Raw genomic sequence first — 15,597 nt, 5'->3', positions numbered from 1 at the left:
AGCCAAGTGAATCTTTCTAAGAGCAGAGTATGAATGTCTTAACTCAATGACTAAGAGAATGACATGAAGGTTATGTTAACCAATTTGATGAGAGTATTTCAAAATGTATATGAAAACAGCACACTGTACCCCATGATTGCATTAATGTACATAGTTATGCTATAAGAAATTTAAAAAAAAGGGCTCAGGCGCTCATAGCACAGTGGTTACAGCACCAGTCACATGCACGGAGGCTGGTGAGTTGGAGCCTGGCCTGAGCCAGCTAAACAACAATGGCAACTGCAACAAAAAAACAGCTGGATGTTGTGGTGGGTGCCTGTAGTCCTAGCTGCTTGGGAGGCTGAGGCAAGAGAATTGCTTAAGCCCAAGAGTTTGAGGTTGCTGTGAGCTGTGATGCCATGGCACCACTCTACCGAGGGTGACATGGTAAGACTCTGTATTGAAAAAAAAAGAGAAGAAACCATCCTTAATTCAAAGTCATGAAGATTTAGTCCTGTGTAGTTTTCTAAGCCAAGACCTCACTTATCACTGCTTGCAAACAGGAACTGGTTGGACCAAATCTGTTGATTGTTAGGCCTCTGAGATTGAAACTTGGCCCCTCCATCTCAACATGTTGGAACACACTCTTTTACCTACCACTAGCCTTATAGTCTTTGAATTGGTGTAAGGAGTGGAGCTCTCTGTACCTTATTCTAGTTGCTTGCTTTCTTCTCTGACTACTTCTGGTACATTTTAAATTTTGATAGCTACATTAAGTTTGCTGTAGCTCATTTCTTGGTGCTATGGTTTGTAAGTATGCTCTCTAAAGACGGGGGCTGATGGAACTAGCCTCTTGTACTTTGAGTTCCTGCTATTTTGTCAGACCCAGCAGGACTGAAATTAAATTCATATTCCAGAACTTACTGCCTTGTGTCTGCCACAACTATTACTTAATTTGAAATCTAGTCTTACTTCTTTTTTGTCTGTTACTAATTTTCAAATTGATTCTTGAAGATTGCTGTGCACTTTAATCATGTATACTTGATTGTGTATATTGGGCTTCCATCCAAAATATTGCTTGAAAAAAGTATTCTGCAGCTAAAAAAAATTTTAAAACTGTGCCTTATGCCTAATCCATAAAATAGTCAGCTCCTTCTCCCTCTCTGTCTCTGTCTCTCTTTGAGATAGTATCTCACTTGGTTGCCCAGGCTAGAGTGAAGTGGCATCATCATAGTTCATAGCAACCTCAAACTCCTGGGATCAATGAATCTTCCTGCCTCAGCCTCCCAAGTAACTGGGGCTGTGGGCACATACTACCATGCCTGTCTAATTTTTTTTTTTTTTTCTGAATCTATTGCTCAGGCTTGTCTTAAACTTTTGGATTCAAGCAATCCTCCTACTTTGATCTCCCAAAGTGCTAGGATTACAGGGTGAGCCATTGTGCCCAGTCTACTTGTTTCTTTATATATGTCAGTTGCATGACAGAGTTTCACTCTGTCACCCTGGGTAGAGAGCCATGACAACATCATAACTCACAGGAACTTCAAACTCTGGACTCCTCTGGGAAGCCGAAGTGAGTGGGTTGCCTGAGCTCACAGATTTGAGACCAGCCTAAGCAAGAGCGAGACACCATCTCTACTAAAAAATCTAGCCCTGCAGGCATTGTTGCAGCTGCCTGTCCCAGCTACTCTCGAGGCTGAGGCAGAGCATCTCTTAGTCTAAGGGTTTGAGGTTGCTGTGAGCTATGACACCATGGCACTCTACCTAGGGTGACAGGGTGGAGCTCTTGTCTCCACAAAAAAAGGAAGGACAGAAGGATGGAAGGAAGGAAGGGTACCGTATACCTATGGTAATTCAGAATAACCAATATTCTTAGTAATTATTTCAAAGTCATGAACACATTCATTTATATTCCTTAGAGTCTGGGTTTTTTTTTTTAATTTTTTTATGTGGTAATATACATGTAACATAAAATTTCCCATTTACTATCGTCAGACTGGAGGATCCCTTGAGCTCAGTAGTTTGAGACTACAGTGAGCTGTGATTGTGCCACTGTACTCCAGCCTAGATGACAGAGCAAGACCCTGTCTCTGAAAAAAAGAAAGTCAGAAGGACTGCACATAATAATTAGTTATAATCCATAATCCTGTTACCAAAGATTCAATTTCTGGTAAGTTTTTATATATTATCACTAGCTTGAGTTTCTCCCCCTTTGTCTGCCTTTCATTTCTAGAGGTACCAGAAGGAAAATTAAAAACATTTTAAAATGTCTCTTTCTCTGCAAGTCACCCAGCACATACTCCTCATTTCTAGTTTCAGGCATAAAGGGGAATGTGGCTCTAATAAGAGTGATCCTTGCTGCACACCCACCAGCTCACACATCTTTCTTGCTTGCTTTCTTTTTTTTTTTTGTAGAGACAGATTCTCACTTTATTGCCCTCAGTAGAGTGCTGTGGCATCACACAACTCACAGCGACCTCCAACTCCTTGGGCTTAGGTGATTTTTTTGTTGCAATTTGGCTGGGGCCGGGTTTGAACCCGCCACCGTCAGTATATGGGGCCAGCACCCTACCCCCTGGAGCCACAGGCACCTCTAACACATCTTTCTTTTTATTCTGAGAGGCTCCATCTCAAATGAACATGAGCAAGTTAAGGGCTACTCCAAGTTCTGGCAGAGAAAATCTCTGCTTGGTCTTTTAAAAAAAACAAAAAACAAAAAACAAAGGGAGTTCTATAATTCCTTTTTGAACATGCCTTCAAAGTGTAGGTCTTTTCTTTGGAGATGAGCTTTTCTTTGACATCACATGATACCATCAGCTTCAAAACTCATTTTGTCCTGGAAACTTTGTTGGTGTCTATGGCAGGCCCTTGTTCCTTATTGACTATTGCTGCTATCTTGGCCCAGAATCAGAGAGTAAATGCTTCAAGGCCCAAATACATTGAGGAAATACTGGGATCCTCACCCAGGATGCTTCTAATGTGGGTGGTTTGATTCCTTGCTTGCAGAATAAATAGGCTTAAAACAGAGGGTTAGCAGAAACATGACCTTGGTTGTAACAAAGCCGTAGAATGTCATGCTGATTAATGTACCAGTAAGAATCCTAGGGAGGACATTTGTTACATCAGGTCCAAGGGTATAGTGGGAGAAGGTGGCACTGTTTTCCTGGTTTTTGAAAAACCCATTCTTTGGATTGTTGAAGTATTATTTTCATGTCAAGAAAGCCTTTTTGGGAATGTAATTTCCATTTTACCTGAAGACTCTGCTTGCTCTGCAGCAGGATGAACAGGTAGTGGAGGGTCATGTCCAAGAAGAAGGTGATAAATGTGGCAGGACTCTCCAGAGGCTGAGTTGGAGCAGCTCCTGCCTGCCGTCTTCACTGAGAGCTAGCCTGGCTTCTGTTCTCAGGCCTGTCAGCCTGGGCGTTCCCTTGCTTTAGTACTGGCCCGAGACTCTGCTGTGGCTTTGGGCCTAGCACACTGCTTTCAGCTGGGTTGCCGAAGGCCCACTACACCCCTGCATCTGTTCGATTTTAAATAGCAATATCTAAAGATCATAGTGTTCTAAAACAGAAACCAAGAGTTCTCTGACATCTTTTTGCTTGTGTAAGCCATTGCTATTATGGACACATTTTAGAGTGAGAGTTCCTAAACCTAGGGTTTTTTGGAACCACTCTGATCCCCCTTGCTTCAGTGAAACAAAGGGAGGCTATAAAACATGTACTGTATGAATTCACTTTTATAACACAAAAACTTTTATTATCACTACCAACTATGTAAAATAGTACAGCCTCAATAGAAATTGTCGAGTAATGATTGAAAGAAGGCATAGGACAAGCGATGGAATTTGCACCAATTGTTCAGTGTACTTATTTCTGGATTCTTTATTCTTGTTTTTTCCAAATTTATCACAGTGAATATATAATTTTTACTTCTACATTTAAAAAAAAGCATTATACTTTCTCATGTTTATTCATTTATTTGTGAGTGGTGAGAGATTGATGAAAGTGAAAGTACTTTGCAGAAAGAACTGTGCAGGAAGTTAGTCCTTGCCTGAAATGTCTTAAGCTGCTAAGTCTTGTCCTTTTGTTCTTAAAGGGAACATAATAGTTGGGATGTGTCATAAGGAAAAAAAGGTCTTCCATAGCTGAGGTGCTTAGAGCAAATTGGAACATAAGTTCAGAGCTAATGACTTAGTACCAGTGACAGAGAGCACATCTGAAAGGGTGCAGATGTAATAACAAATAGTTACTGTCTTACTTTTGTTTTAAAATAGCATGTTTAAATACTGGGATGTGAGACCCACTTGCTGGGTGGGGACCTTTTAGGGGACAAAAATAGAAATTTTCCTTATCCTCAGGGAGCTCGTGGGCATGTGACTATGACTGAGAGGATACACTTAGAGTTTTTGTACTTGAGTTGAATTAATACTTAATATGGGAATGATATTATTCACCATTAAGTGATCGCTTCTTTCTTGAAGTGATTGTTTAAAAAAAGTAAGTAAGGCTGGGCGCCTGTGGCTCAAATGGCTAAGGCGCCAGCCACATACACCTAAGGTGGTGGGTTCGAATCCAGCCCGGGCCTGCCAAATAACAATGACGGCTGCAACCAAAAAATAGCCAGGCGTTGTGGCGGGCACCTGTGGTCCCAGCTACTTGGGAGGCCGAGGCAGGAGACTCACTTGAGCCCAGGAGTTGGAGGTTGCTGTGAGCTGTGATGCCATGGCACTCTACCCAGGGGGACAGCTTGAGGCTCTGCCTCAAAAAAAAAAAAAAAAAAAAAAAGTAAGTAAAAAGCATTACATAGTATTTCCAAAATATAAATTTGAATAATGTAAATTCTGAATTTGCTAATTATAAGTAAATGTTTATTGAGTGTTTAAGTCAAGGACCTTGCTAAATCTAATTTTTAAAAAACTATATTCTGAGCAAATAATGCTTTACTTGAGTATACTGTGAGGTATTTCTTCCCACCTTGTCTCCTACCCACCAGGGTCTCTGCAGCATTTCTAGGGGTATTTTATGCATGTATAAGTCTATGTGTATCTGTCTGCTTTTTTTTGTTGTTGAGACAGAGTGTTACTATGTCACTCTCAGTAGAGTGCTGTGGTGTCATAGTTCATAGCAACCTCAAACTCCTGGGCTTAATTAAGCAATTCTCTTGCCTCTGTCTCCCAAGTAGCTGGGACTATAGGCACTTGCCACTATGCCTGGCTAATTTTTCTATTTGGATCTCACCTTGCTTAGGCTGTTCTCGAACTCCTGAGCTCAAGTGATCCATCTGCCTTGGCCTTCCAGAGTGCTAGGATTATAGGCATGAGCCACCATGCCTGGCCTCTTTAACTTTTTATTTTGAAACAATTTCAAACTTACAGAAGGGTTGCGAGGATAAAATAAAGAAATCCGTATTTCTTGGAGTCCCCATTTGGGTTTCTACAGAACTGTCTCAATCATGTTGGCAAAAGGAGCCAACTCCGGATCACATGTTCCTGGTTGTCATGTCTCTCTGTTGTCTTTTAGTCTGGGACAGTTTCTTCAGTTTTTCCTGACTTTCATGACCTTGATATCTTTGGAGATCACAAGCCAGAGCTGTCCACAGAGATTTTGTAGAATATCTCTCAATTTGTAGTTGTCCTAGGGTTCCTCACAATATTCCCCAGATTATGCATTTTTGGCTAGAGTATCACCCACGTTATGCTGGGTTCTTCCCATTGCATCTTGTCAGGTGGCACCTGGTATCAGTTTCTCCATTATTCCCATTGAAGGGAGAAAAGACAAAGGAAAGTAGAGTGGGAAAGTAACTTGTATTGGCTTGCTTTTCAGAGAACTCTCTGTTCAGTAACTATCTTTTCCTTGTAGCATCCTGGTGGAGAAGAGGTTCTGCTGGAACAAGCTGGTGTAGATGCAAGTGAAAGCTTTGAAGATGTGGGCCACTCTACTGATGCCAGAGAAATGTTAAAGCAGTACTATATTGGTGATGTCCATCCGGTAAGAACTCTCAGAGCTAGGAGAGCTTAGGCAGAGAAAATGACCAAATAGTCACTGAACGGGATGAGGTCATAAATTATTAAACTGAAAATTAATTCTACCCAGCCATCAGCCTAAATTTTCTCTAAAATCATCAAGCTTTACTCTTGTTAGGCAAGCAGCGCATGTTTATCTCTAGAAAGCTAAGAGAATTGATTTTGGATTACTGTTTTTATTGATTGATATGTTTTTATAATATGATTAATAACATCTCTATCTAAAATAGTGGTTTGTAAGAGGGTTCTTATCTAACAAAAGCAATCAGTATAACCTGCTTCTGTGTACCCTCAAGGAATCCCCAACAATAAAAAATAAAATAGTGATTTGACTGTTCTTGGAAGTTCCTTGCTAACGGTAGTAACTTTGGATGTCCCTGATGTACTTAACTCAGAGTGGGGGCATCAGTGCCTTCTGCAGACCCAGAAAACTCCCAAGGAATCTACTGTCACCAGAATGTAGTATCAGGTTCCCATGTTATAAACAAGCACAGAATGTAAGAGTTCATTTGGATGTATCTTAAAATATTTGTTTTCCTCTTTTGAGCAGAGTGACCTTAAACCTCAAAGTGGTAACAAGGTAAGAAATCATCAGCTTATTTTATATAAGTGTTTTAAGTGTTTATATTTCTGTTTACTCAAGTAAAATTTCTTTTGTTTTTTTTCCCCCTTCTTTCCTCCCTCCAGGAGAGAGTGCAAACTTCTTTTAATTCTTTTTTAATAATCAAAAAATTATCTTAAGAGAAGTTAAAAAGTGTTTACTTTTTCCCCAAGCAAAAATCCCATTTTTGAAGAATTTGGACTCGGCACCATCTTACAAAAAAAGAATAGCTGAGTCTTAAACAGTAGGAAACATTTTCTTTTCTTTTCTCTCTCTCTTTTTTTTTTTTGAGACAGAGTCCCACCCTGTGCACTGCAGGCTCAGACTTGGGCTGTGGGTATCCTGCTGCCTTAGCCTCTAAAAGCCCCTGGGATTATGGGTGCTCACTGCGGTGACCAGCTGGATTTTTCATGCTTTTTAGGAGTCAGCATCTCACACTCGTTCGGGCAAGTCTCAAACTCCTTTAGCCTCCCACAGTGTTGGGATTATAGGCGTGAGCCACCTGGCCCGGCAGGAAACATTTTCTTAATGCTTCTCCACGGTTTTTCAAAAGATTGAAATGCCCAAGCTATGTCCCATATAGTTTTGAAAGAAATTAGTTTATAGGTCTGTTTATAGAGAAATAAATATTGTACTCTTACATTATATAGAACAAGTGGTAGTAATTGCTTCTATTATGTAAAAAGAATTGAAAAGTTGGTTTTTCCTTACAAGTTCAGTTATACTCTTTACCTATAATACAGAGGCCTTTTTGTCCCTTTTTCCCAAATTTAATTCTGTTATCCTGGAGGCCCACATACTTCCCAGTGACACAATGAGATGGGAAAAACAAAAGATTGAGGATTTGAGTATTTGAAAACCTTAATGTGCACTGGATTATGTAAGAGGAAGAAAGTATGGAAGCCTTTTCTGCTTCCCACAGCTGAGTGGTTCATCTTCCTTGTTTCCTTACAATTTCCTTTGACTTCCGTCCTTCGGGTAGCTGTTACCCTGTCCCCTCATTTATTTATGTGTTGACTAATTTATCTTGAGAAAGCCTTGCTCTATTGCCCGGGCTAGAGTGCAGTCTACTAATAAAATATATATGTTTTTAATTTGGGGCCTAAGGGGTAAATTGTTATATTCTGACTCATTCTATAAAAACTTTTATTTATTTACTTACTTGAGACAGAGTCTTACTTTGTTGCCCAGGCTAGAGTACAAGGACATCAGCCTAGCTCACAGCAACCTCAAACTCCTAGCCTCAGGTGATGCTCCTGTCTCAACCTCCCAAGTAGCTGGGACTCCAGGTGTGCACTGCCACACCCAGCTAATTTTTCTTAACTTTTGTAGAGACTAGGTCTCACTTTGTTGCCCAACCCTTCCCTCTAATTTAAAGGGAAAGCAGTTTAGGTGCTGCCCAGAACCTACGGAAGCAATGCTATGTCCCTTCCCTTTTCCTATTCTGATTGCTTGCTTTCCTCTCATTCCTCATTGAGCCAACATGTATGAACAGGTTTGACACAGCAGCTAAAGTTGGCCTAGATACAAGAATTCTGTCAACTCAAGAGATTGTTTGCTTGAACTGTCTGCCATCTGTTGACCTATAGTCCAGAGTGTGTATATAAATTAACTCATGCATCTTGCTAGATTTTGCTGCTCTGAACTCTTGAATTGCTTGTGAAAGGGGAATGAAATAGTTCTTTGAACTTGTTGTAAGTACTGTTGGTTTGCTTATCTTCCTCTTCTAATATGTACTACCCATTCTTAAATCCACACTGTGCTGTTAAGGCTAAATTTGAAGTAAGCATGGCCTTGATTAGTATTTTGAAAATGCCCAGCAAATATCACTCTCAGAGATCAACATTTGATTCTCGAGTCATATTCCCACTTGTATTAGACTTGCCTCTTGTATCTAGGAGCTGCAACCAATTTCTGAACCCTTTATTTTAAAACAATAGAATTTTTTTTTTTTTGCAATTTTAGAAGCAAGAAAAAAATTTTAAAAAATTTTAGAAGCAAAATTTTTGCTGTTTAGAAGTCTATAATTTTTTTTTTTTTTTTTGATACAGAGTCTCACTTTGTCATCCTGGGTTGAATGCCAGGGGTCATCATAGCTCATAGCAACCTCAAATTCCTGGGTTTAAATGATCCTCTTACCTTCACCTCCTAAGTAGCTGGGACTATGGGCACCCACTACAACACCTGGCTAATTTTTCTGTTTATACTAGAAACAGGGGCTTACTCTTGTTCAGGCTGATCTCAAACTCTTGATCGTAAGGGATCCACCCACCTTAGGCTTCCAGAGTTCTAGGATTACAGACTTGAGCCAGGGTGCCCAGCCCTAGAAATCTACAAATTGCTTTTTGTTACTGTTTTTCTTTCTTGGTAGGATAGTTAGGACCATTCCCAGAAGTGGAAAACAGTGTTCCTCAAATTCTGTTCTTCTAAATTGGAATCCCTTGCCATGTACGTGAAATTACACATGAAATGTATATTTCCTGAGCTTCCACCACTGCTCACTTGGAATCTCTGAAGATGGGGCTTGGGAATTTGCATGTTAAGTAATCTAGGTGAGAAATGTATAGACAAATCCAAACATTTTGCAGAATGATGTTCCCATCTTCTCATTTGAAAACTTAGGAAAATTTAATTCTCTTCTGTGGAAAGCACTGTCTGCCTTCTACCGGCCAAAGAATTCGAGATTTCTCAGATGAATTAAACTGTTGAACTTTAGATTTTTGTGAGAAATATAGAAAAAGAAACCATTTCAGCTCACCAAGTTCTATAATAATTCAGAAGTCTTCCAAGGTAGTTTAGCCTCTGCCTTGGTTAAGGGTGCCTAAGGACGGTGGTGTTTTTAATCCTCTGTTTTCTTCATGTCACTGTGCCCAAGGGACATGTCTTCATTAAGTGGAAAGCCTGACTAGTATGTGTTTCCAGTCACACTGTTATATTTCAGGCAGATCAGGCAAGAAAAGCCTTTTGGAAAATTCTTGAGACCACCTACATAGGTTTTCTCTTCTGTTCTTTTTGTTTTTGAGACAGTGTCTCACTCTGTTGCCCTGAGTAGAGTACCATGGCATCATAGCTCACAGCAACTTCTAACTCTCTTGGGATTGAGCAATCCTCTTGCCTCAGCCTCTTGAGTAGCTGGGACTATAGGCGCCTGCCACAACACCTGGCTAGTTTTTCTATTTTTAGTAGAGATGAGGTCTCACTCTCGGTCCGGCGGGTCTTAAACACCTGCCTTGGCCTCCCAAAGTGCTAGAATTACAGGCATGAGCCACCCATGACTGGCCTAGGAAGAAATTCTTGATTCCCTGGATTTATTTCTTACAGAGGTTTAAATAGTCACTTGGTGTCTAGGATGTGGATATCTCTTTCCCTCATTTTTCTCTGGTTTAAACATATGGCATCAAGAAATAGAAGTGAAGTTCATTTCGTTGTTTCTTTTTCTTGGGTCAGGATTGCTGAATCTCTATGGAGTTGATTTTTTTTTTTTTAAGTCTAATTAAGAAGTATCTTCAGCTTTGTGGGACAGTTTTCATTTCTGTTCTCCTCTCATGTCCTCTATTTCTCTCACTCCCTCTTACTTTCAACCCTGTGTACTTATCTGCACTCCCCTAGCCCCTCAAATATCCCCAAAATGTTGCTCTTCCAGTGTAAGTTAGTAACCATTTCCCAATTCTTTTACAACACAGGTAAGCAGTGGTCACTATTGTGTTATTGTTAGATGGATAGTGCTTGAGTTGAAGGTCCTGAACTATTACAGTACTAAAATTTAAAAGCTTAGAAACTTAAAGATCTACTAACATGTTTTTCTTACCTGCTTCAATCAAAAATAACTAATTAGAATTATTGTTCTGGCTGAGCACAGTGGCTCACGCCTGTAATCCTAGCACTGTGGGTGTCGAGGCAGGTAGATTGCTTGAGCTCAGGAGTTCAAGACCTTCCTGAGCAAGAGCGAGACCTTGTCGCTACTAAAAATAAAAAAACTGAGACAAGATGATCTCTTGAGTCCAAGAGCTTGAGGTTGCTGTGAGCTATGACACCATGGTACTCTGCTCAGGGTGCCAGAATGAGACTGTCTTGGAAAAAAAAAACAATTACAGTCCTTATGAGTCTCGTCCTTATTGGATCAACCCTCAGCTGAGAACTGTCAGTCTTCTACTTGTATCTGACTTAACATTTTTCTGGTCTGCACCTTAGGAACAGACCTTGTGCTACCTGTGCCAGCTAGCTAGCCTGCCTGCTCTGTAGCAGGTAATCCACAAGCATTTGGGGTCCATAAATTCTCTTTTTTGATCATGTATTTACTTGTTGGTTAGGTAAAGTACATACAAATCCTAACCTGACCCAAAACGTGGGCACCATTTCATTCATTTATTCACCAGATAGTATCAACTGCTTTGCTTGTCAAATCTAATAGTCCACTAGATCGAATAACTTGACCATTTCTCCATTAAATTTTTTAATAGGTAGTATATAGAATATGCAACAAAAGAAAAAATCAGATATTTCAAAGAAGTATACTCTCAAAAAAGGTTTCCTCCCATCCCTAACTCATCATCTCTCAGCTTCCCTTCCCTGAAAGTAGCTAGCTATCATTTTCTTGTTCACTCTTCCAAAGAGAATCTATAGATACACAAGGATAAGATGGATGGATGGATAGGTAGACAGACAGACCATCCCTTCCTTTAAAACAAAAAAAAAGCCTCATATATACCATTCTTCACCTTGTTTCTTTTTATTTAAAAATTTTATTAGTCATTATTTCTTGTTAACTCATAAATATCTTCCTTATTAAATAGATATTTAATATTCCTTAGACAAAAGTTTTGATGTGATGACATTTGTTGCAAGAGAATTTGGTCTGGGTGTTTTTTGTTTTTTGTTTTGAGACAGGTTCTCACTCTATCGTCCTGGTTAGAGTGCCGTGGCGTCATAGTGTCATGGTGCACAGCAACCTCAAACTCTGGGGTTCAAGTGATTTTTTTGCCTCAGCCTCCTAGGACTACAGGTGTCCACCAAGATGCTCAGCTAATTTTTCAATATATTAGTAGAGATAGGGTCTTGCTCTTGCTCAGGCAGGTCTCGTCAAACTCCTGAGCTCAGGTGATCTACCTGAGGATAGATCTACCCTACCCTGATAGGGTCTCACTCTTGCTCAGCCTCCCAGAGTTGCTAGGATTACAAATGTGAGCCACCATGCCTCGCCTGATCTGATTTCTAAACAAATAAAATTGTCTGCATAGAGACTTAACTAACATGCTTTTTAAACTTAATTTTTAACTTAAGAAACTTAATTTATGAAATCTGGTAAATTCCACATATATTGGAAGCAATCTATAAGTTGCATTTGAAGATAGGTCCATTTTTTTTCTTCCTGATGACTCATACATACAGTTTTCTGTTATTAATATATGTATAATGTATTATACATACATACATAACCTAGTTTACTTCCTCTTTTGGGGGGGAAACTAAAAAGAATACATTGTTTATAGTCATATAATGTAGTTAGTTGACTGTATTAAGCTAAAATATACTTGTAAATTATTTAACATTCCCTCTCATACCTACTACCTAGTCTATTAAAGTTTGGAATGGTGGTGATATAGATGCTCTTTGATGAGCAGTGATTGCTATTCAGCAAAGAATTTCATCTGGTTTGATTGTTCCCTGTTTCTGTCTAACATTGTATTTTGTCTCATAATCTTTTCAATAAAGCATAGACTGTAATGGCAAAATCACTTTTGAAAGACAGATAAATACCCTTTGCTGCAGGATCCCAAAGATTAATGTCTTCTCTTGGTAAAGCTCTGTTTAGAAATGAATTGTAGTTTTGTAAAACAAGAGATCAGAAGGGCAGGGCAATATTCTTTTCAAATCGATTCTCCACCATTATAACACACTTTTCATTCCTAAGGTCTCAGTAGAAATCATTCTGTGAGTCTTTTAATTCTTTTTCTTCAGTGATATATGTCTTATCATAAGAAATTTGAAAGATAGTTGTATTGTAAGTTGTTTCAGAGGGTGTTTTTCATCTTCAAATTTTGCTCTATGTACAGCGGAGTATGTTTTACATAACTGGGTGACTCTGAGGATGTATGCTTTGCAAGGCAGTAGTTGTTAAACTGTGTTTTCATCCAGAAAGAAATGGTTTTCAGTGACCTGTATATTTCAGTACACACGGAGCTGGCCTCATGATCCATACCATATGACCATATCATAGTTGGGACTATAAAATGATAAAATTATGTACTTTTAGTACTCAAATGTTTTAGGTAGTAAAATGGACCTAATATTAAAATTCATATAGGTAGCTCATGCTATAAGATCCATGGTATTATGGGTGGGAGTGGGGGGATCCTTTCCAGTAGTATTTGAAGCCAAAAATTCCCAAGATGTTTTTCGTAAGTTACTGGCCCCAGAGATACCCAAGTGTTAAAAGTAAAAAGCTGCGAAAGTCCTACCATACTCACCCAAACACCTGTTCAAATACCCATTAAATTTTCTGAAGATGTCCTATGTTCTAACAGGCTTATTTTTAATTATTTGTTTATTTTTTGAGACAGAGTCTCACTTTGTTACCCTTGGTAGAGTGCTATGGTGTCATAGCTCACAGAAACCTCAAACTCTTGGGCTCAAGTGATCCTCTTGCCTCAGCCTCCCATGTAGCTGGGACCTCAGGCATCCACCACAACGCCCAGCTCTGGTGGTTTTTTTTTTTTTTTTTAGAGATAGGGTCTCACTCTTGCTCAGGCTGTCTCAAGCAATCCGCCTCCCAGAGGGCTAGGATTATAGGCTTGAGCCACCGCCCTGGCCTCACTTTCTGCAGGTTTAAATACTCAGAATTCTTTTGGAATAGCAAACATTCAATTTAGGGATTAAAACATAAGGTCTGCATGTACTTTATTTTTGCCTTTTATTTCAGCTTGTGAAAGCCTAAATATAAACTATATAGATGAAGGTATATATGCCTGGTGAAAGAGAGAAGAATCTTTATGTGCTCCTTCAATTTTCCTAGACATAAGAGAATGGTATTTCCTTTTCCCTAACCTTTAAAAGGCTGCTCTTAAAGGTTTTGCTAAAATGCCCTTGGCCCAGACAATTGCGTTGAGATAATTGAAAATGATTTTAGAATTCAAATTCATCTGATCTGAGCCCTTCATTTTAGAAAGGAGGAAACTGATTTGTAGCCTTGGGCTTGAAGATACTAGACATAAATTATAAGCTGCCTTATAAAAAGTTTACTCAGGTATTATAAAATACTTCCTTTTACCCTACAAAGCCCATCTTTAGTGTTTATATGCATATATAAATACATTTATTTCCTTATTTATTTTAATGGAGAATTAAAGCCCTAATGAACCTTGAACTTTGGGAACCAGTTTTATTTTAATAGTTAATTTCTATTAGTTTTGAGTTAAAGTCAGTTTTGTTATTTGCAAGTATATTCTAAACTCCTTGGAAAATAAAGAACCGTGTATTAATTACTTAGTAAGGCTTATGTTGGAAGACCTTTGGATTTGATCTGTTCTCTCTTAACTAAAATCACAGTATTGCAATTACAACTTTCCATGACAAAAGTTGAAAGCATTAAAATCTGGGCATGAACATAACCAGCAAGATATGCCTGAACACCTAAATGGATAAATTAAATGTCAGCTAGACATTTCACTTAAGCATCCATTAGATTTAACACAGTTCTTAGCAGTGGGAATAAGGACTGAGGAACTGTATATAGAGGAAGGGTGGAGGTGAAAGAAGGTTATGTATTAATAGAACTTTTTTCTTTCCAGTTTCATAAAATTAAAAATAACTTATTTGACTTCTTTCCAGACTTGGCTGCTAAGAGCTGTGCCTTACACATCTCGTTCATGATATTGTAGTTGATTAAAAGTGGGGTCACTGTAGGTTGGCATTGCCTTGGCTGTCAGTATCCTAAAGGGAGTGTATGCTTCTTTCTCTTGTCTTTCCTCTAATGTATTAAATGATAAATTGGTCTTCTGCCACCTGGGAAAAAATTGCAATTTCAGCGTATCATGCTCTTGGTTCTCTTTTTCTCTGTCTTCTCTCAGTTGCCTATTACATTGTCTAAGCCTCACTCCACTTAGCACACATCTGGGGCTTTTGGTTGTAAAAGAGATGAAAAGCTTTGAGATCTAGAGGATTCATTTTATGACGTATATAACTTTTAATGTAATTATAGATTAAGCGTCATAATATGTATATTATGTGGTGGTACTCTTGTATAAGCCTTTCAAATTATCCCATTTAAAAAAATAGTAGCTATATATTTTGTTTGAGAATCATTGGTATGTATGTGGAGAAAGCATAAAAGACCATGGACGTTTTCTTATTGGAATTCAATTATTTCTTGGCTGCTCTAGTGGAATATTTAAAAGGGCAACACATTCGATGTACTCACCACCATTACCACCTTCTACATCTATAAGATGGTAATACTTGTTATATGTCTCAAGGACTTATGTCAAACATTTTAATTAGATTAATACTATTGTAGCAGAAATGTCCCAGATTATAATCATCAAGGTCTTGAAGAAGTATCGTGATATATTAATATATGGTTTATCCAAAACTCTCGTTTGAAATTTTACTTGCCTGTAGGCTAATTTCTTTCCAGTTTGGGGCAGGTATTCACTTGTCTGACACGGTTTTGGATATATGAACTTAAAACACTTTTCACAGACTGCTCTAAAGTGTATTTGGGCCAGTATGTATGGTTTCTGGGATAGTCTGTGTTCATAGCCTGGTATACCTATGCATATTGGCACAGATGATATTTTGGCCGGCAGCAAGTATGCTAAGTGGATTACTGTCCTCTGGCAGTAAGTCAGCAAGCCTATTGTACTATAAGGCTAATTAAAGCAATTAGTAACTTCAGGCTTGGTGCCTTTACCTCAGTGGTTAGGGCGCCGGCCACATACAATGAGGCTGGAGGGTTTGAAATCACTGGGGCCTGCTAAAACAACAATGACAATTGCAA

General features: G+C 38.9%; 1 protein-coding gene across 1 annotated transcript in view; it reads left to right on the top strand.

The window, feature by feature from the left end:
- The window catches only part of LOC100945999 (cytochrome b5 type B), a 47,013-nt gene that overhangs the window by 22,073 nt on the left and 9,343 nt on the right, over positions 1 to 15,597 (top strand). Inside the window, exons 2-3 of the mRNA XM_012806116.2 lie at positions 5,838 to 5,966; positions 6,552 to 6,581. Coding sequence (XP_012661570.1) covers positions 5,838 to 5,966; positions 6,552 to 6,581 — 159 coding nt within the window. The remainder of the gene's footprint in view (positions 1 to 5,837; positions 5,967 to 6,551; positions 6,582 to 15,597) is intronic.

Source organism: Otolemur garnettii, unplaced genomic scaffold (genome assembly GCF_000181295.1).
Source record: "Otolemur garnettii isolate 467f Iridium unplaced genomic scaffold, OtoGar3 scaffold00047, whole genome shotgun sequence".
Lineage (NCBI taxonomy): Eukaryota > Metazoa > Chordata > Mammalia > Primates > Galagidae > Otolemur > Otolemur garnettii.
Note: the sequence above shows the minus strand (reverse complement) of the source record. Positions and strands in the feature narration are given on the sequence as shown.